We start from the raw sequence: 21,730 nt of genomic DNA on the forward strand, positions 1-21,730 counted from the left end.
CAGTTTCGCCCATTCCTCTTTGCAGCACCTCTCAAGCTCCATCACGTTGGATGGGAAGCGTCGGTGCACAGCCATTTTCAGATCTCTCCAGAGATGTTCAATCGGATTCAAGTCTGGGCTCTGGCTGGGCCACTCAAGGACATTCACAGAGTTGTCCTGAAGCCACTTCTTTGAGATCTTGGCTGTGTGCTGAAAGATGAACCGTCGCCCCAGTCTGAGGTCAAGAGCGCTCTGGAGCAGGTTTTCATCCAGGATGTCTCTGTACATTGCTGCATTCATCTTTTCCTCTATCCTGACTAGACTCCCAGTTCCTGCCGCTGAAAAAACATCCCCACAACATGATGCAGCCACCACCATGCTTCACTGTAGGGATGGTATTGACCTGGTGATGAGCGGTGCCTGGTGTCCTCCAAACAGAACGCCTGGCATTCACGCCAAAGAGTACAATCTTTGTCTCTCATGGTCTGAGAGTCCTTCAGGTGCATTTTGTAAAAATCCAGGCGGGCTGCCATATGCTTTTTACTAAGGAGTGACTTCCGTCTGGCCACTCTACCATACAGGCCTGATTGGTGGATTGCTGCACAGATGGTTGTCCTTCTGGAAGGTTCTCCTCTCTCCACAGAGGAATGCTGTAGCTCTGACAGAGTGACAATCGGGTTCTTGGTCACCTCCCTGACTAAGGCCCTTCTCCCCCGCAACTGTTGCATGCAGATACAGCCCCACACAGAATATAGGCATGCCTCATATCACTTTAATCAGCGTAAGCTGCTTGTGCGTCCTATCAGCATCACTTTGCGAATAAGGCACATTTTAAGGGAGAAAGTCGTACCACTGCATGGCGCAACTAGAAGGGCTGTTTAACGCTCAAGGAGGCTAGATGTATGTGGACACATCTGTATATGTGAGGAAGTCACTTGGAGTACGAGATTTACGCCACTGACGTACTACTTTACGTGCGAGTTTTTGTAGGTGTCTTGTGAATTTGGAATGCCACGGTTGGTATCTAAGTCTATGTGGAGTGTGATGGGTAGCTGGAGCCACTTCATCGAGGGCTATTTCTAGGGTCTGGTTCAGGTGTGGTACAGCTGTCTTAGGAGAGGTAAATGTGGAAATCGGTGAGATTTCCCGGTGAGATTTGTCACAGAGAGGCTGATAGTTGTTGAAAATTAAAAGCATTAATATTTCTGCGGGTTTGAGGAGGCTTGGTTGATTTGATTGACATTGTGGTTGATGTAATGGAGGAGAGTGTGCAGGTGATAAGGCTGTGATCTGAGAGAGGGAAAGGGCCGCTAGTGAATTCAGAAACTCAGCATAGTCTGGTGAACACAAGAATAAGGCAGTGGCCGTCCAGATGAGTAGAGGAGTCAGTCCATTGGTAGGGGCTGAGAGAGATCTTTGGTGGCATGAGGAGATTGTGGACTGTCAATAGGTTTATTGAAATCACCCATGATGATGCTGGAGATGTCAGAGGATAAGTAGTGAGGGAGCCAGGCAGAAAAATGTTCCAGAAATTGTTGGGATGGCCCAGGTGGGCGACAGATACCAGCAACATGCAGAGAGATTAGGGGTGAAAATCCTGATAGAATGTAGTATCACCATGTGCAATTCAAATGACTGCAGGACTGGTATAAATCACACTGCTATTGGACTCTGGAGCAGTGGAAATGTTCTCTCACTTCGCTATCTGGCAATGTGACAGATTAATCTAGTTTTGGAGGATGCCAAGAGAACACTTTCCGTTTGAAAGCATACAGGTTCGGTGAAGGAGAAATAATGGTCTTTCATGTTTCTTTCGTGGTTTGGCCTGGACACCTTAGTTCCAGTGAAGGATCTTAATGCTACAACATACAAAGACCGTTTAGTAGTTGTGTGCTTCCAACTTTCTGGCAACAGTTTGGGGGAGGTCCTTTTCTTGTCTCAGCATGACAATGCCACCTGTGCACAGAGCGAGGTCCATCAATAAATAGTTTGCTATGTATGAACTTGACTGGTCTACACCAAGTCCTGGCCCCAAACTCATTGAATACCTTTGGGATGAAGACCCAAGCTTTATCTCTGCGCTCGACCTCCTAATTCTCTTGTGGCTGAATGGATGCAAACACGACCACCTTTCAAAATCTACTGGAAAGTCATCCAAGAAAAGTGGAGGTTATTAACACAGCAGCAGGGGGGCCAAATTCACATCTTGGAATGAGATGGTCAACATGTCCATATGGGTGTGATGATCAGGTGTCCACATAGGCCATATGGTGTATATTGCTTATCCACTCCTGTTTACATTTCACCATTGATGGTTTCTAACATGTATCCATGACTCTAAGGCCCTGATTCAGACCCACTCGCAAGCGGCTGTCCGCTCGCAAGTGGGTCGATGTTGTGCACTGCGCATGCGCACGACGGCGGGAGCTCCGTCGTGCGCATGCGCCAGACGCGACGAGCAAAGAACTTTCCTTCGCTTGTTGTGTCTGATCAAAGGGGGCGTGCTGTCGATGTTGATTGACAGCACGCCCCCTTTGGGGGCGTTCCGGGGGCGTGCCTCCCTGACGGGGGCGTTCCCAAGGGAACGCCTACCGTCAGAAGTCGGCCCCACTGACATCACTAGTGATGTCAGTGGGAGTGATTTTGGCTCTGATAGAGCCAAAATCACTCCGGGCCTTGCGGTTGAAATACTCAACCGCAGGCTCCGGCTCGCAGTGGTGATGGTCGCGATGGTCAAGACCATCGCGGCCATCAAACTGCACGCTCGTATAGGCTGTGGGTGGTGACCCACAGCTATACGAGCGTCCAGGAGGACGCTCCATAATTATGGAGGGCAGCCCTCATTCAGAGCGTGCGCTCTACTCAGAGCGTACGGCTCTGAATGAGGGCCTAAGTTCTTAGGGAGATTTGTCTAAGGCTGAATTAACAGATCAAAAGTTACAACCTTCGCTTGTGACTTAGTGAAAAATAGTTATTCCTGAAAGTCCCTATAATGTAGACCTGTCCTCATATCATACCTTCCCTCCCCTAACATACATTGCTATCATCTAACTTTTTAAACTACTAGAATTCTTGGTAAATATTTCGGGATGTAGTTAATATACCTACCATTGGGATGCCGACTGCGGAAATCCCGGACTGCGGCCAGAAGACTGGCGCCTGAATCCTAATATCAGTGGAGATGCCGACGCTGGAATCCCGACAGCCGGCATCCTAATCGTAAGTATAGCGGGCAGGTTAGATCTTAATGCGGGGGGTGGAGGGTTAGGTTTATGCACCACGGGGGGGGGGGGTTAGGGTTAGGCTGCGGGAGGGGGGAGGTTAGGGTTAGGCACTAAGGGGGGAGGGTTGGTTTTAGGCACTAATGGTTAGGGGGCGGGGTAGAGAGGGTTACGTTACAGGAAAGGAGGGTTAGGGGGTGAAGGGCTGGGGTTTGAGTACTTACTGTGCCCCTGTCGGGATTCTCAGCATCGGGATGCCGGTGTCAGTTTTTTCACAGCCGGCATCCCGAGTTCCGGGCTGCCATACCCAACCCAAATCTTTCTTACCCCTCAACTTTACAAAGAATGTAACAGGCGCCAACTAGGAGCTTCTAAGAGAGAGGGGATGGAAAGTTAGTGAGGAAACATTTCGGCAGTAAATGGTTTGCATAAGTTATGGATAATTTAGTTTTTTATTCTTTCAGCGGAAAGCGTTAATTCAAAACGACGGGTCTGATTTAAGCTGCTGATGCTTATTGTGCTTAGAATAATGAAAAAATGCATTTGTGTCATCGGAATTATTCGGTGCAATATCACATGCTATTCTACCAAAGTGTCTCATACTTGCTGACTGCGTGGGTCAGCCTTTGTGTGATTGTCACATCCTATCAGTCACACACATCCGCACAAAAATAGAATGATTAAAGTTCTTCCCCGATGAAAAGCATTGGTTTCCAAAGGTACAGTATGAGCAGCGCCCTCAGAGAGCCAAGAGGAGCCACTCCTCTCACATCAGCAGATTGCCATCGCGTTAATACTGGTTTTCATTTCTGCATCCACTTTACAAGCTATCGAGTCAGTGTTGCTATCTGTAATGTATTTCGTTTGCTGTTTATATACCTGGACACTTGCCAATCACCATTTGGTATAACTGGAGCTTACTGTAGTCAATGTTTGAAACCCCAATGTTGCTGGGAATGTGGGTTTGCCCCAAATATCAGTAGATTGATTGATTGTTTTCCTATGGAAATCATTTTGAAAACAAAGATGATCGTTTGATCCATAGCACACACTATAATAATGCATGTAACTAATGATTAGCGAGAACCTCACACTGACACTGAACAGATCTCGTAGCCGGGGGCTTATAATTTATATTGCATGTACCATGGGTTGCACATATATAAAGTAGCTTCTCTAGTATCCATGATTTTACATGTCTGCATGATGGTAACTGGTATTAATGTGCGTGTGAACGTCCCTTGTTGTATCAGAAGCCATTGAGAAACTTTGAGACATATTCTAAACCTCGCGGCTAAATCCTGCGCCGGACCTATTCAATTAGCGGGGATTCCCCGCAGTCGGACTTTACCTCGCAGCTCATGGAGGTGTGAGGTAAAATCTGCGTAGAAACCACCAAATCGGGCTCGCGCGGAGTAAAAAAAACCCCATTGATTCCGCAGTTTACGCGGAATCGGTGTGTTTCCGCGTGAGTCCCGATTTTTCGGCGTGGGAAAAAGGCTGTTTTATTCAATAGCCTTTCCCCACGCCGTGGGGATTTTCTCTGGCAATTAGTCGCGGGGTAAACCCCACAGCTATTTGAATACCGTCTTAGTGTGGCTAATTCTACTTAATGAATTTTGCCCGGTTTTCAGAATGTTTGTCGAGTTTGATGTCACATGATTTTTAGGCTACAGTACAGTTCACACCAACTGTTGCTTAAAATAACGCTTAATAAGGTAAAGAAGGGGGTGCCATTTCAGGTGTGTGTTAATAACAAAATTGCAATTAGGCTTCTGGGTACACACTTTGACAACGTATCGGTCAGCAGACCAATCTGCCACCAGAGAGGGCAATTGGTAAGCTATACACACTTACCAATCGGCTGCTTGATGTAGCTGGGCTGACGACATAACTGTGCGGGCATTTATATTCGCCTGCCCAGTTGTGATGTTAGTGTTGGCGGTCTCTGCAGTCAGTGTACGGGCGGTCAGCTGGTTGCCCGTACACACAACCAGATGCACCGATATATCTTTCAAACATATCGGCCTCGGTTGTGCTGCAGGGCCGAGCTGATATGTCTGTGAACGACGGCGTTCCTACACACCAGCGATATATTGGTCATAGATAGAACGATGTATTGCCAAGTGTGTGCCCAGCATTACTCTGTTGTTCATGTTAGATGTATTCAAAGCTGGCTGGTTCACTTTAATAGTCAGCAAGTTACTTTATATGTAAATAACCCTTTTGTTTTAAAGTATTTTTAAATATATATTTATTTTTCCTTTAAGCTGTGTATTACAGTGAAAAGGGCACACACACAATGAGTCTTTAATGGTATTATTGTGCTTGACCATTATTATTCATGTATAGACAGCAATTAGGGATGTGCAGGCTCGGATAGGTTCGAGTTTGCACGTGGAGTTCGGATTTTTCCCTCCAAAAAAACGGAACTCAGAACGAGGCAAAACGTCATCTTACATGGACGAACATCATCATTCCTGGACAAAAGACCAGGAATGATGATGTTCGTCCATGTAAGATGACGTTTTGCCTCGTTCTGAGTTCCGTTTTTTTGGAGGGAAAAATCCGAACTCCACGTGCAAACTCGAACCTATCCGAGCCTGCACATCCCTAACAGCAATCAGTATTGCTTCCAGACTTTCGGGTCATTCTGACCCATTTATGTACTACAGGGATCAAAATATAAAAGACTGTATTGATGGGTGCACAGCAATGTATTAAAGTGCTCAGCAAGCAGTCTCTTACCAGGTCACATTGTGGAAATGACATTAATAGGGGAAGCAGTCGGGAAGCCGACGGACGAAATCCCTGACTGTCTAATCCCGGCAAGGTACAAATGACAGGCGTCGAAATCCCAACGCCTGTCATTAGACCTACGCCGGGAGCCCGACACCCAGCTTACCGATCGAAGGTAAGCCGGGAGCAGACAGCCACAGGGTTTAGGTTAGGGGCTCCCGTGGGGGGGGACTTAGGGTTAGGCACCCCCCCGGGAGGTTAGGGTTAGGCTAGGAGAAGGGGGGGTTAGGGTTAGGCACCCCCGGGGGAGCTTAAGGTTAGGCACCTCCCTGGGAGACTTATGGTTAGGCTGCGGGGAAGGGGGGGTTAGGTTTAGGCACTTGGGGGGGGAGGGGTAGGGTTAGGCACCCCTAAGGGAGGGTTAGGGTCAGGGGGTAAAAATAGGTTAGTTAATACTTACCTTTCTAGCTGCGGGATCTTCACTCCTGTCGGGCTTCCGCTGTCGGGATTAGAATTGTCGGCCATGCGGCCGGCGGTAAACCATACGGATTCCATTAATAGTCAGAATGAGTTAAAAGGACATGTGCAGGTGGGATGATTATATAATTGGTAGTTGTTTCTTTAAGACAATATTGTGTTAAGGCCCCCATACATTTGCGACGGATCGTTGAGATGTAGGGATAGGATCGGAAACGCCGACCGGCGGCCATCGATGTTCCGAGATCCGATGCAGAATCGGTGAAATTCTACATGTTAAATTTCACCGATCTGCCAATCACAGTCATTTTTTGATCGTGATCGGCATATCTGTGAAATCCAACATGTTGGATTTCAGCGATCCTGCGATGCCAGGTTGCAGGATTACTACATTGCAACGATCTGTCACAGATGTATGGGGGCCTTTAACTAAAGGACCCCAAAACAGTGCATGTTTTCCAGGTCTCCTCACAGAATCACAAGTGAAATAATTAGCTCCACCTGTGGACCTTTTAAAATGTGTCAGTGAGTAATGACTACACCTGTGCACTTGCTGGGTGACCTGGAAAACGTGACCTGTGTGGGGTCCGGAGGGCTGAGTTTGAAAACCACTGCACGAAACACAAAAAGCAATAAGCTCGCCATAACTGTCAACCATAATTGCCAAAATAAATAGTTGCCCAGCACTTTACTTAAAGATGGTTGCTTATCTTTTTGTTTGTTGCATTTTTCTTTTGTTTCGTGTTTATAGCATGTTTTTTCTGTGCCCTCATTTTCCTGTGTGCAAAACCGGTCTTTGTTTTAGAAAAGAACAGAGCGGTTGTTATGAAGATAACATTTTGAAAATATATTACAGAGTGAAGAAGTAGAGATCAAGGATTTTCCACATTTAATGTATATTTTACCCTGCAGCATCCTGGCTCCTCTCCACCGCAATGAGTTAGGTCAGGATGACAGATGCCGTGTTTACCTGATAAGGATAATACTCCCCTGGGATGTGTCCTGATATTCTAAATGCAGTGGCATCTGTCAGCCATGCCCGACTCACTGTGATAAACAGGAATTGGGACTATGGGGGCAATCCAATGAGGTGCGAGTTGCTGTTTTCTCTTTGAATTTGTCTTGCAATCCATTTAGCAACTCACACTGGACCAGTCAGAGTTAATTTGCATTTTTCCATTCGCAACTCCCTGAGGGTGAGAGATGGAAAGGAAAGTCTTTATTTTAAGGTTAAAACATGCTGGACCCCTTGGACACCCCCTTGATGACTAATTAGCCAATTGGAAGTTTCCAGTTAGCTTAATTAGGCCCTCATTCAGAGCCGTACGCTCTGAGCAGAGCGCACGCTCTGAATGAGGGCCGGGCTCCATTTTCATGGAGCGTCCTCCTGGACGCTCGTATAGCTGTGGGTCACCACCCACAGGCTATACGAGCGTGCATTTTGATGGCCGCGATGGTCGTGACCATCGCGACCATCGAAATTGCGAGCCGGAGCCTGCGGTTGAGGTTTTCAACCGCAAGCTCCGGAGTGATTTTGGCTCTATCAGAGCCAAAATCACTCCCACTGACATCACTAGTGATGTCAGTGGGCCGGCTTCTGACGGGAGGCGTTCCCGTGGGAACGCCCCCGTCAGGGAGGCACGCCCCCGGCACGCCCACCAAAGGGGGCGTGCTGTCAATCAACATTGACAGCACGCCCCCTTTGATCGGACACAACGAGCGAAGGAAAGTCCTTCGCTCGTCGTGTCTGGCGCATGCGCACGACGGAGCTCCCTCCGTCGTGCGCATGCTCAGTGCAGACCATCGACCCACTTGCGAGCGGACAGCCGCTCGCGAGTGGGTCTGAATGAGGCCCTTAGTCCAATAATGTAATTTTTTGGGGGTGTAAAAAATAGCCTCAAATTACCTTCAAATCACCTTTTTTTGTTAGTTTCAGCACCCCAAAACTGTTTTCTTACTTTTTTCTAGGTTTTTCATTTAATTTGTTTGAGATTAAACTAAAAAAGTTAGTTTTTTTTGTAATTTTTGTGCATTGTTAAAAAAAAGCACAAATCAGCCATTTGATACCATTTAAAAAACCTTCAGTACTTTCCATTACCCACAAACCGCCTTCTATACGGTCCTGCTAACGAAATTATCAATTTTGGGGGGTCCTGGATGGTCTCCCCACTTTTCCATGCAAATCTCTCACATCGCATTTGGCAGTCAATCCACAAACCTCCGCTGCAAGTACCGCAAATAGGCATTTTTCATTGGATTGGAGAATTCTCGGGAACATTCGTGCGAAGTCTGCGAGTTTCCTGAAACAACCTTGCAATTCGCACCTAATTGTATTGCCCCTTAGGTTGTGTTATGCTGCATCCTGCATGGCGTTCACTGTAGCCACTTGTCATACGTTTCTATTTTAACATATGCCTCATGGATGAATCAAGCCACGTCTTTGGTGTTTTTTAGTAGAGAAATAGCAATTGTCGTATTATTATTATTATTATCCTTTATTTATATGGAGCCACAAGTGTTTTGCAGCGCCTTACAAAGTACATAAATAAATCAGTGAACAAGAAACCAGTGGCTTACATTGCTGCATTAGCGATTATAACACTCAAAATAAGCATCATGGAGTCAGCAATCAAGTGTTAGGTGCCTGTCTGGGGAGTAAGGAGTAGAAGAAAGTATGAGTAAAGAGAAGCACATGAGGGAAGAGGACCCTGCTCGTGAGAGCTTACATTCTAAATGGGAGGGGCAGACAAATTGGCGTGACACAGATGGGGAAGACAGGGAGGAAAGATCATGTGACAGGGTTCAGCCTAGGATCGGCCTCTTTCACCTCCTTGCCAGCTTCCCCTGACTTCCTTGCGGTCAGACGTCTGGTGCAGTGATGGATGTGTGCTGAGTATTCTGCCTTAGGTGCTTTTTGCGAGCTTCCATGGTCGGCTGTGTGTGCTGGGGATCGGAGTTCCCATCATGGGCGCCGTCATGACAGTTCCTCTCATGTGACAGTACTCCTAACCTATGGTAGCATGATTTCAGTCAGCTGATTCTGTGCTCCAGTAATCTGCTACCCCTGGGTATAAATCCGCCTCCAGAACTCCAGGAAGACGCTGTTCAACTTCGTTATTCCAAGTGCCTGTGATACTCCCACTGTTGCTCTGTGCTAAATCCTTCAGCGTGTTGCTTCAGCCTGCTCACAGTTTCCCAGTTTCCTGTATTAGCTTCCATGCTAAACCTTACTCTGAGACTTAGCTTTCTCACAGTACTTCAGTGTTTCATGTCCCTTCCCTGTGTGTCTTTGTATATGTGCTGCTATTCTATTGCAGCTTTCCTGTGGCTATTACCCTGTATCACTGTAGTGTCAGATTACCTGCTGGTATTAATTAGCTCACAGCTGGTCCTCCCAGCACATGTCTGTGTCAATCTGCTCTGTGTCTTGTCAGTGCAAATCTGCACTTGCAGTTAGCACTCTCCCAGTGTATGCCTATCTTCTCTGTATGTCTTGTCTGTGCAATCTGCACCTGCATATATAATTCTTCCCAGTATTTTGCCTTTGCCCAGTACCAGCATTTCTAGCTCTCCCAGTATTTGGCCTTTGTCCAGTACCACATTTCTAGCATTCCCAATATATTCCTTGAGTCCACTCTACTCTTGTATGTGCAATCCCCAGTATATGTTTGTGTTTTCCTGCATATTTAGCAAACTCCAGTACCTGCCTGTGTCCACATCTCCCTGAGCTGCTGAGCTAGTCAGCTCCTGGATTTCTTAGTGATTCTTAGTACATTCTCAGTAATCTCATGCAAGCCGGTGATCAGGATTTCTAATTGTGTTCCAGTGTATCTCCAGTGTTCTAGCAATAACTTAACGTAATATAGTTTCCGGTCTTCTGCCATTCCCAGGTACCTGTCCAGAGGGCCGCGACCTGCTCACTTGGTGCAGCGGAAAACCAAATCCCAATTGGAGGGGTCACTGGAGAAAACCACCAAGTGAGTTAGACTCCGCGCCTCTGGGCAGGTCTAGCCAAACCTGGGTTCGGCCGCAAATAGGAGACCTAGCCACAGTCACTACGATAGTCACCTGAACCCCCCGGCTCACCGTCCTCCACAGAGGATCACTTTCACCGGATTGTGACAGTTTGAACAGCCTAATATGCAAGCCGCCGGGTTCCAGGTTGAAGCAGGTTTTCAGGATTTACTCTTTCGTGTGTCTGCACAGGAGACAGCTTTGCAATCCGTCAGACAGCAGCTGCAAGAACTCTCTAGTCAAATGACGGTTATTCATTCAGTTCTAGCTGCTTTGTCCCTAGACACACCACAAGTTCCGCCAGTGAATTCTCCACAGTTTTGTTCCGAAGTTTCAATTACCCCTACAGATGAAAAATTTTCTGTGCAAGCTAGTGAACCTCTCAAGTGTCCTCTGGTTCCCCAATTTCCTGATATTCACTTTCACCGGATTGTGACATCATGTAGTATCAGGTTAGGATGAAAGCTGGAAGGCCTTGATGAAGTAGTGGGTCTTGAGAGCCCGTTTGAAGATTTGTAGACAGGTGTAGAGTCTGATAGGGAGAGAGTTCCAAAGGTAGGGAGCAGCACGGGCCAAATCTTGGAGGCGGGAGTGGAAGGAAGTAATCAGTTGGCAGGAGAGACGACATGCTTTTGTTAAGTGATGTAGACGGATGGGAGTGTGAAGGGTCCAGGATGTAAATGGGAGAGGCTTGGTTGAGTGCTTTGTAAGTGAGTGTAAGAACCTTGAATTGGATTCTGGAGGGGAAGGGGAGCCAGTCTAGGGCTTGAAGGAGTTGGGAGAGGAAGATGAGCTGAGCAGCAGCATTGAGAACAGATTGGAGTGGAGAGAGGTTGGAGTCTGGGCGGCCAGATAGGAGGAGGTTACAGTAGTCCAATCTGGAGATGACCAGTGAGTGGATGAGGGTTTTTGTAGCATCCAGTGTAAGAAAGGGTCTGATTCTGGAAATATTTTTTAGATGGAAATGGCAGGACTGCGGGCGGTGCTGAATGTGTAGTTTGAAGGAGAGGGAGGAGTCCAGGATAACTCCAAGACAGCGCACTTTGGGGCTAGGGGAGATAGTTGTGCCATCAATTGATGATGAAAATGTGGGAAGATGATCAGCACAGTCTTAAACATGTTAAGTTTAAGAAAGTGCTGGACATCCAGGAAGAGATAGCAGAGAGACAGTTGGATATACTGGTAGGGGGAGAGGTCAGGGGAGGAAATGTAGATCTGAGTATCATCAGCATAGAGATGATATTGGAGGTCAAAAGAGTTGATGAAGAAGACGTATATAGGGAGAATAGGAGGGGTCCAAGAACAGAACCTTGGGAAACACCTACTGTTAGTGGAAGTGGGAGGGAAGAGGAGTCATGAGAGGAGACAGAGAAAGAATGATCAGATAGGTAGGAGGACATTTAGGAGAGGGCAATGTCACGTAGACCAAGGGAGTGAAGGATTGTCACAAGGAGAGGGTGGTCCACGGTGTCAAAAGCAGCAGAGAGGTCAAGGAAAATGAGCAGAGAGTACCCTTGGATTTAGCAGCAAGGAGGTCCTTGTTGACTTTCGTGAGGGCAGTTTCAGTGGAGTGGAGAGAACGGAAGCCAGATTGAAATGAGCCAAGCTGGGAGTGGGAGGAAAGAAAGACTTTAAGGCGGTAGTAAACAGTACGCTTAAGGTGTTTGGCAGCAAAAGGGAGGAGAAAGATGGGTCGGTAGTTGGAGAGTGTTAGGATCAAGGATAGTTTTTAAGAATGGGGGAGACAAGGGCATGTTTGAATGCAGAAGGGACTGTGCCAGATGAGAGGGAAGAGGTGGGCAAGATGGGAACAGGCAGAAGGAGAGAGGTAGCGGAGGAGACGGGAAGGGATAGGGTCATGGGGAAGGTGGAAGGGGGGAGGATCGGATGAGGGCCATGACTTCCTCTACAGATACAGGGGAGAAACATGTCAGAGTTGGTAAGATGGATGGGGAGGGGTGGTCTGGGAAAGGAGGGAGTGGAGTTCTGAGCTCTGGTGGGACATGATGTCCTGACATATGGAATGAATTTTAAATGTAAAGTAGGTGGCAAGTCATGGGGAGAGGGCAAAGGAGGGAGTTGAAAGTGGCAAAGAGACGCCAGGGGTTTGAGGACTGAGATTCTTGACATATGATTGCTTGGAGAGGGACAGGGCAGCACTGTAGTATGAGAGAATACATTTGAAATGGAGAAAGTCTGCCTTAGAGCGTGATTTCCTCCACTGGCGCTTGGCCATTCGTGAACACTTTTGCAGGTATCTGGTGTATTTGGAATGCCAGGGTTGAGGTATGGATTTGCAAGTGTTAGTAGTGATTGCTGGAGCAACAGGGAGCCTGATTCAGCAAGGATTGCAACTGCAATATCCCATGCAATCGTCCGTTTGTTGCGTTCTGTGCATGCGTATACATCGCAGTGCGCAAACCAGCCACTGCGATCGGGACTGCGATCGCAGTGTCTACGCAGACCCATCGCAGAGTGATTGACAGGAAGTACCGTTTGGGAGTGTAAATGGGGGGGAGTTGGCGAAACGCAGGTGTGCCAGTGCGTTTGATGGGTGGACCGAGGGGGTGGCTGCCCAAACGGAGGCGGTCCCATGAGAACGCCTGTCGTTTGGGGGCGGCCCCACTGACATCACGAGTGATGTCAGTGGAGAGATTCCGGCTCTGTTAGAGCCGAAATCTCTCTGGGGCTTGCGGTCACGAGACCCTACCACAAGGGTCTCGTCGAAAGCCCGATGGTCGCGATGGTCTTGACCATCACGATCATCTTCCTAGCCGCTCGCTGTAGCTGTGGGTGGTCACCCACAGCTATGCGAGAGGCCGGGAGGCCGTTCTAAAAAAAAACAAAGAAAACCCTGGCCCTGATTCAGAGCGAGCGCTGTGTCAGAGCGACCGGGTCTGAATCAGGCCCACAATTCTAAGTTACTTTCCCACTCTACATTAAATACGTTTTCATATTGTATTTTACATTCACTTGCTAAACTATGGGGTTTATGTAATAGGCTGCGATTTCAGTGATTAAGCCCGTAGATTTAAAGCGCCGTTAATTGAAAAGGCAAAACCAACCTGGTTGGTTTTAAACTGTTTCATATTATTATGATTTTGTTGTGTATCTCAGTTCCACTTTTTATTATTTATCAGCCAGTAAATGTCTCTGGCAAGGGAACAGGGCCACTGGGGTAAAACGGAATGAAAGAAATGCTTAGCGCATTCTGCCGCCATAGTCCATCCCCATAACGGTCTCTATTACAGATGTGTCCTTGTACACTAATTCTGCAGTCACGCCAAACAGCCCCTCTCAGCGCGCCAGGTCCTGCACTAGTCTGTTTGCGCAGTGTCTTTTTTTGCCTGTAAATGCGTCTTTGTTGCAATGTGATGCGACTAGGACGCACCAGGAGACTGCACTGATTCATTGCTATACAACACTTGTATATCTATGTGCGACTGAGTCCGAATCTGTATACAAAGTGCTACAATGCAACAGCCGTGGGTTTTTTTCCCTACACCAAGGGCCTCATTCAGAGGCGGTCGTTAGATGCAAGCGGTCACTCTGAATCAGGGCGGCCGCTTGCATCCTGAACGGCTGCCTCCTTGTTGACCATTAAGCTGTAGGTTAACACCCACAGCTCTAACGACCGACATGGGTGATGGTCGCGATGGTCAAGACCATCGGGGCTTACGACCAGACCCTAGGGTAGGGTCTGGGCTCTCGTAAACCCCAGGGAGCTTCCTGCTCTGTTCGAGCAGGAAGTTCCCCACTGACATCAGCAATGATGTCAGTGGGGCCGCCCCCAAACGGCAAGCGTTCCGACTGGAACACCTCCGTTTGGCAGGGCACGCCCCCGGCCCACCCAGCAAATGGGGCGAGCTGTCACTCAACATCGACAGCTCACCCCGTCTGCCACGAGACCCCTAACGACGGAGCGCCCGCCGTTAGCCGGGTGTTGCGCATGCACACGACGGAGCCGGCTCCGTCGTGCGCATTCGCTGTGGAGCTACATGGAGTCGGTTGTGAGCGCTCAGCGGTCACGACTGACTCTGAATGAGCTCCCAAGTTCCTTTGTGATTTGTTTACAGACTCCGTTGCACACAGATATGCAGGTGTCGCATATCACATTTTTCAGTGCAGTGTCCTGTACCGCTTATGCTGGCCATACACGCTACAATTATCGGGACGATCCGCCCGATATCGGTGGATCGCCGCGATAATTGTAGTGTGTGGGGGGGCGACCGAGGGTTAAATATTGCTCGGTCGGGCATGCTGGATTGTCCAGCATGCCCGTCCGATGCAATATTTCCCGGTAAACTGTCGGCCGCATCGGGCAGTGTATGCCCAGCGCGGCCGACAGACAGACATTTCCTGTGTTCCTTCCTACGGAAGGAACAGGGAAATGTCTCCTCCCCCGGGGGCGGAGCGCGGATGTCTGCCGAATACACTGTGAGAGAAATCTCACAGTGTATGCCGGCGACATCTGCGGCTGGCAGCCGGCCAGATAAAATGTCTGTCGGTCTGACAGACATTTTATCTGGTAGTGTATGCCCAGCATTAGTTACATCGCATTGCAACTAAGAGGCATTTTCGGGTGAAAAAGACACACTGTGCGAGCAGAGTCGCGTATGACCTAGCTGCCAGGTGCCACATGGCGTATTGAGGCCAGATGAATGACGACACATCTGTCGGCCTATTTTTGTGTGTTATTACAGAAGTAGAAAGAAATGCACTTTCCTGCTTGAAAAGTGTAAAAGATATTACACTGAAAATATAGGCCGACAACTAGGGTTAAATTTACTAAGCGGGGGTTTTGGTGTCATTTAGAAACCACCCTCAATTGACGGCAGTTTCAATGTCAGATTGACAGCATTTACTAAAGGTCGGTTTTGATATCTAAACTGAAACTCCCGTCGATTTCTAAATGACAATACGCCATGGCATATTCTATTTGACGGCGGTTTCTACTGAAACCACTGCGTTTTAGAAGGCATTCAGTTGAGATTAATTTCCTGGGGTTTTTCAATTGATGTGTGACAACGCCTGGCAATTGACATTGGCACAAAATGCATAACAGGTTCTTCACTTCCTCCTCTTCGCTTGTGTTTTGTGAGTAAATTCATAGGAAGGTCAGGTAGTTTTATGTTATAGAGAGCAGAGATTTGACAGTCGGGGGGGGTTATTTACTTTTTCTTAACTATAAAAATTTTTATTTTCAAAAATGTCCCCAAGTTTGTAGATTTATTTTTAATTATCATATTATATAACTACAGGTACTAGCTATTTAAACTTAATTTTGCATTTGTGTTAAAAGAAATTATACTGACTCAGTTTTAAATAGCTATCGTTTACATAATTTGCTAATAAAAAAAACTATTTTGGGGACTTTTTTGAATTACATATTAGCCAGTTGAGTGATGAAATAGAACAAAGCCTGCACAGATAATAGCGATCAATGCAGTGCTTCTCCCAAACTCGCCTGCATCAGGCAGGTCTATTATGTGGACGGGTTTGGTGGTGGTTTTCAAAACCAGTGCTTGATAAATCCGGGGTTTCTATTATACTCCATTCCATGGTCTAAAACATCGATGTTGCTTTGACATTCAATTCCATTTTATTCTAAAGTGTGTTTTGACTGCATTTTTGTGGCAATTTTGCCTTTAGTAAATCGTAGTAAATCTTTGGATAGCAAAACCACCGCCAAAGTTTAGAACTGGCCGCTTAGTAGTTTCCATCACCTCAGAGGACATGTAAAAAGGAGCAAGTCAATTTTCCGAGGTTTTCAAACCCTCAGCAGCCAACTCTGAACCATCAAATGCCCACAAATGTGCCAACTCCTCTTTCATGTAAAAATCTCCTCCCTCCATACATAATTTCTCATTTGTGCACATGGGTGTAAAATGATGGTGCATTAACAGCATTTCTGCTTCTCCCATCATAACATACAGGAGTTCTGACATTTTTAACTTAATAGTTATTTTTCCCAACCTTGCACCTGCGAGAATAAAAGCAGCATTAATTCCTAAAGAATTTACTGTGGGTAAAATTCTCGCAGCTCATTGAATAGGAAAAACCTCGCACCTGGCTGAAATTTCTCGCACCATGGGAATAAAAAACTTGCGCCCAATTGCATATGCCCATTACCCTACGTGCTATTGCCCCAGTTACAGCCCCTTAGCCGCAGGTGGGAGATGTGGCAGAGATGCATATACGGTTCTCTATCGCCCAGAGTTGCTCAAAGATGGGTATTGTCATCTCGGACGTAGGCACAAGGCGAAAAATCAGAAAAAGGTCTGCAAAACTGGCGCAGCCTTAATAAGAGTACGTACCCATTTATTATAATATGAGAGTATTAATAAACCTGAGGTTTAATGGAACCGTTAAAAGAAGAATAGTGAAAGTAATTTCTTTGTTTTCTAGAATATTTTTACACAGCATTCGCTTTAACCCAAGGGCTATTTAGATCACACGGTCAGTCATCAGTAACGCCATGTGTGTCACAATATTGGCTTCAGCCTCACATACCAGACCAATACCTCCTGATTTGTAGCCTGCACCCATTTTCACAAGCTCTTTGTGAATATAGAGAGAAGCATGTGAGCAGCTTTACATTCCAGCAATTGTGTCATTGCTTCAGAGGATTAATCATTTTTAATTAAAGTTGCGGATTTTGGTTTCCAGATTGTATGTGTGCTTTAGCCGGTGTTCACCAATTATCACGGAAGGAATTCCTAGGTCATGTTGTCACTATTTACACTTTCAAGTATTTGACATTGTTTTGTGTTTTCCTGTTGTAGCCGCCTCCACAGAAGGCTCAGAAAGTAAAGACTGAGTCTGATAGCGAACAGGAGCCAGAGCCTCAATATGAACGCACCAAGGTAATCGCCTTCTGCGGTTACTTCCTTCACCTCCGACACTCGCTGTCTGGTTTAATGAGCACAAAAGATAAAAGAGAAGTGTCTGGTTACATGTACATCTTGGAGTGTGTTGCACAGTTGAATAGTCCTGATTCAGATGTGGGCGCTAATGTAGTTTGCAGCTGTGTTTCCGCACGCAGCCGTTGTGTATAAATATTCCAATCGTGTAGCCGGCTGAAAATGTATTGTGACACCCACCCGCGGCTTCACAGATCCAAGCAAGTGCGTACAAATGCGCAGCCGCCGTCGCAGATCATTCGATAATCGGCCGCCTGAGTAGTCCTATGGTCACGCAGAATGGCCTCCTCAAATGAGACCACTTCATTTGCGTATGGGATCGCAGGCGCAGGCTACCACGTGCCCTGAAAACGGTTGGGACACGCCTGTGCTTTTTGCCGTCACGCCCCCAAACGTTCCCTGACTGGCAATAGCTTTGTGAAGTCATTATAAGCATCATCGCAAAGGTACCTGCTTGCGCAATGTGACCATGACGCGATAATCCGTCAATTGCGTAAATATAGCGCGCATCTCTGAATCAGGACCTACGTTCACCCAGAGAAACTGCAGCTGCCATGGGGCTGGTGCACGTTTCAGAGGTGCGTCCAGACCGATTTCCACAGGCAAAAAAAATGTCCCTACACAGGCAGGTTAAGTGGACTCTTTTTCCACAGGCGTAAGGTGCTGCAAGTGAGCGTCTCAGTTTTAATGAGTTTGTCTGTGGCATTAGTATAAGGCGTGACTCCGAGCCAAACCCAAAGTCTACCTTGTTGCCTGCCGGGCGTGGAGCCTGATACACTAATGCGCCTTGGATCTAGGCTACACATACTGTAGCCGTCTATCTCTGCATACTGCGTCTGTGCATCTGTGTGTATGACCGGGCGATTCTGAGTCGGACTGATCTCGGCCATTTCTTTCTGCACGGAGACTGGGCGTTTCGCTGCAGCACCTGAGTGAATGCGCGGAAGAGATCCATTACCTGGATGTGTTGGCAGCGCTACCATTCATTGTGTGCCACATCTCCTGCACCCAACATAGGATGGGTGTAAGTGCCGCTGACCGAGATGACAGAGATGACTGCCGTGTTTGCAGACGGAGCTGCTGGGGCGCGGCATGCACACAGGTGCGCAGTTCAGTATACTGCCGTATAATGGCATTTGCACACTGATGGTAATGTGTATGCCTAGGCGCATGCATTCAGTGTTGCTCTGAATCGGGCCCTTTATGTCATCTGTGCTAAAATAAAGGGTCTAAATCTGTCATGAAAAATGACTAATATAGGAAAATAAAACTGTAACTTTTAAAATGAATCTCAAGTACCCTTATTAAGGTCCTGGCCAACGTCTGCTTTTTATACCCATCTGACGTCGTCACAAGCAATTGCACCAACTCCCCTCCCAGACCTCTCTGCATGCACTGCCAGTCACTGGTCTGCAACTGGCTGTAGAACTATAGAAGTAAATGTCAATAAATAAATAATAATAATAATAGTTACCATGGTCAATGCATATACGAATCTCTGGTTTTGGTTAAAACGTCTCGGGATTGCTTAGATGGATAACTGATTGATGTTATTCTTTGAATGATGCCTTTTAATGATACCACCCAATGCTTGTATTATTCAGATGACTGTCAAACCAAAAGACGAAGATGACGATGAACATCCCAGCAAAGTGTTGGTGTTAGAGTTTCGATCATTAGTTGTTAACCGACCGGCTAGAAACAGCCAGCTCACTGCTAACTCTAACAATGGAAATGGACCTAATTTTAAGAAATTCAGGAAGGTAATCCATCCCGTGCTGACATTTCACAACCGTTTCCACCACAGAGCTCCACATTATACTGTGTATGTTATTACATTTGCTTTGTGATGAACTTTTTCAGGAGGTGTAAATATAGTCATCAAGTATACAGTGTATTCCCATAGGGACCACCAATACAATACTAATCAGTAGTCATTCATTGTACCCAGCACACATCCTATCTGCTATTACACCAGCATGTCTGATTTCCTCATAGGGTATTCTTCTCTGTGTTCATAGATAGCATATCCAGGGGCAGGAAGCTTCCCCCACATCATTGGAGGCTCTGACTTGATTGCTCATGATAAGAAGAAGAATTCAGAGTTAGAGCAATGGTTACGCCAGGAGATGGAGGTAAGGAGTGAGAATAAAGATCTCACATGTCAGGTAGCTACTAATACTACCAGTTATATTATAGGTCCAATCATGTTGTTTCTAATAGCATTACTATTATTTAAATATAGCTTTAAATAGTTTCATTTATACAACAAAAACCCAATACTTGTATTGAAAAAATAGAATAAAACTGTTGAGCACAAACTAAGGGTCTGATTCAGAGTCTGACGTAATGCAGATATTTACGCAGATCGAGCGATGGTGCAAGCCGCACTGTGTATGCAGCGATTGCACTCACGCAGAGGATTCATACGCAAAGTGAGCGACAGGTAGTCAGCATTTGCAGGTGTGACGTACCGTTTAAATGCCGTTTCATGGGCGTGCATAAATTAGCTATTGCGATCTCCATCACAGTATAAGAGCCCTCTGCGAGTCAGCAGAGACACAGTGCTTGGGACCGGTCAGACTTGCTGCATGGCTGTCTGATCTGTGTCAATGTTACCGATGTTTGCGCAGGTGCGTGACGTCGGACGGATATGAGAAGGCAGCAGTGTCCCTATACTCGGGTAAGCTTTGGAAACATTAGCATATTTTCACACCTGCGATTACATTAGCGTCCATCTCTGAATCTGGTCCTAAGGCTGTACATGCTGCATTATCAGGCGACTGGCGAAACGCGTATAATGATGCCTAATGAAAATATTAACATGATTATTTAGCAGAATATTGGGCATTATAGGGATGGGCACAAAAGATCGATGTTTTCTCCCAATACATCATGATTTTGGATTGATTCTCAACATGTGATGTATTGATAGAATCAATCCAAAAATCAACGTAGCAACGATAAACTTACCTGTCCCACGGCGTCCCCTGCTCCGCTGTGCATGTGTAGGCTTTTATTTAATGTCGGCACTAACCGCGGAAAGAAATTTATATAGATTGAGAAGGTTATTTTCTGTATTAAATGGAGACATGGCGATTCCGTATCCATCCGAAAGTTCGCTTTGGAACTGCCGATTGGCCATCCCTAGGGCATGTCCATAAATGTAGTTACGAGGACGCTAGTGCTGTAAACTTCCAAACTGTACCAAATGTTTACCGACCACTCAGCGAATGACCAGATCCCATGTTGTGACCAAATTACACAAATGCGGTTTCTTACAAGAATATCTTAAGCTAGCTACAGCTGGCAATTTCCTATTTTATGGTAGAGTATAGTTTTTACTTGATGTGATTGATAAATACAAATGTAAGTGTAATGTTGTTTTGCTGCAGGAGCAAACACAACAAGCTAGAGAGCAGTCACTGGCGGAGGATCTTTTCAGGTGAGTACAGTCCCCTTACAGAACAGCCGTAACAGAACTAAAGGGCAAAACCTTACGATACAGACCAGGTAGATAATTACATACACAGTCATAATAACAAAGTCCATGCTGGCTGATACCTGGGCCATAATAGATGGAGGCAGGTGCAGGGCCACTGTATGTAGGGGGAGATGATTGCAATAGTGAGAGATAGATGAGTACAAGAGTGCCCTGATCTTGAAAGCTTACAATCTATAGAGGGGCAGGACGGGTAAGGGTGACACAGCGAGGTGGGTCGGTGTGCTAGGACAGAGATTGCCTGCCTGGATCAGATCTGCTAGGCTTTGGTAAAGAAATGGGGTTATACAGCTTTTTTGAAGCTTTGCAGAGTGGTGGAGAGTCTGATAGAGAGTGGGGGTGAGTGCCAGCGATGAGGAGCAGCACGGCTAAAATCCTGGAGGCGGACGTAGGAAGAGTTATCCGTTAGGAAGAGAAGCAGGGGTTATTTTCCCTCTGCCATCTGTAAGTCACTCCCCACCCGCACCCTGCAAATCATGGTCACCATTGCAAACCAAATGACCCCATCCCTATATTCACTATCTCTCTGCACTGCAAACTGCCCCAACTGTAAGTGCCTCCTGCTCAGCGCTCTGCAAATACCCCTGAGCACAAACAGTGTCCTCTTCAGTTTTGGAACTATTACAGCGAGGTAAACGGTTGGGTAGAGCTGCAGCAGCTGTTATACACATACATATTTGTTTTGTTCTTGATGGATATATTTGCAATCTTTATAGTGTGTGTAAAATCACTTTCCCCTGCAGTCACTCTTCATGTCTTGTAAGATCATTTGTAACTACTCCCACCAGTTTCTAAAGGCTTCAAATACATTTTCAGCATTGTTATGTATGTTTTATATCACACAAGTGATATTATGATTATCCCTAGTACTCGGA

The 21,730-nt window shown here is 46.5% G+C and overlaps 1 protein-coding gene across 2 annotated transcripts in view; it reads left to right on the forward strand.

The window, feature by feature from the left end:
- NBN (nibrin) overlaps nucleotides 1-21,730 on the forward strand; it is an 80,631-nt gene that overhangs the window by 49,674 nt on the left and 9,227 nt on the right. Inside the window, exons 12-15 of one of the 2 annotated variants that reach the window (XM_088471391.1) lie at nucleotides 17,216-17,296; nucleotides 18,958-19,116; nucleotides 19,375-19,488; nucleotides 20,749-20,798. In XM_088471391.1, the coding sequence (XP_088327517.1) occupies nucleotides 17,216-17,296; nucleotides 18,958-19,116; nucleotides 19,375-19,488; nucleotides 20,749-20,798 (404 nt within the window). The remainder of the gene's footprint in view (nucleotides 1-17,215; nucleotides 17,297-18,957; nucleotides 19,117-19,374; nucleotides 19,489-20,748; nucleotides 20,799-21,730) is intronic. The other variant, XM_088471392.1, reaches the window with a different exon arrangement.

The sequence above is a fragment of the Taudactylus pleione genome, unplaced genomic scaffold (assembly GCF_031769625.1).
Source record: "Taudactylus pleione unplaced genomic scaffold, aTauple2 ptg000114l, whole genome shotgun sequence".
Classification (NCBI taxonomy): Eukaryota; Metazoa; Chordata; class Amphibia; order Anura; family Myobatrachidae; genus Taudactylus; species Taudactylus pleione.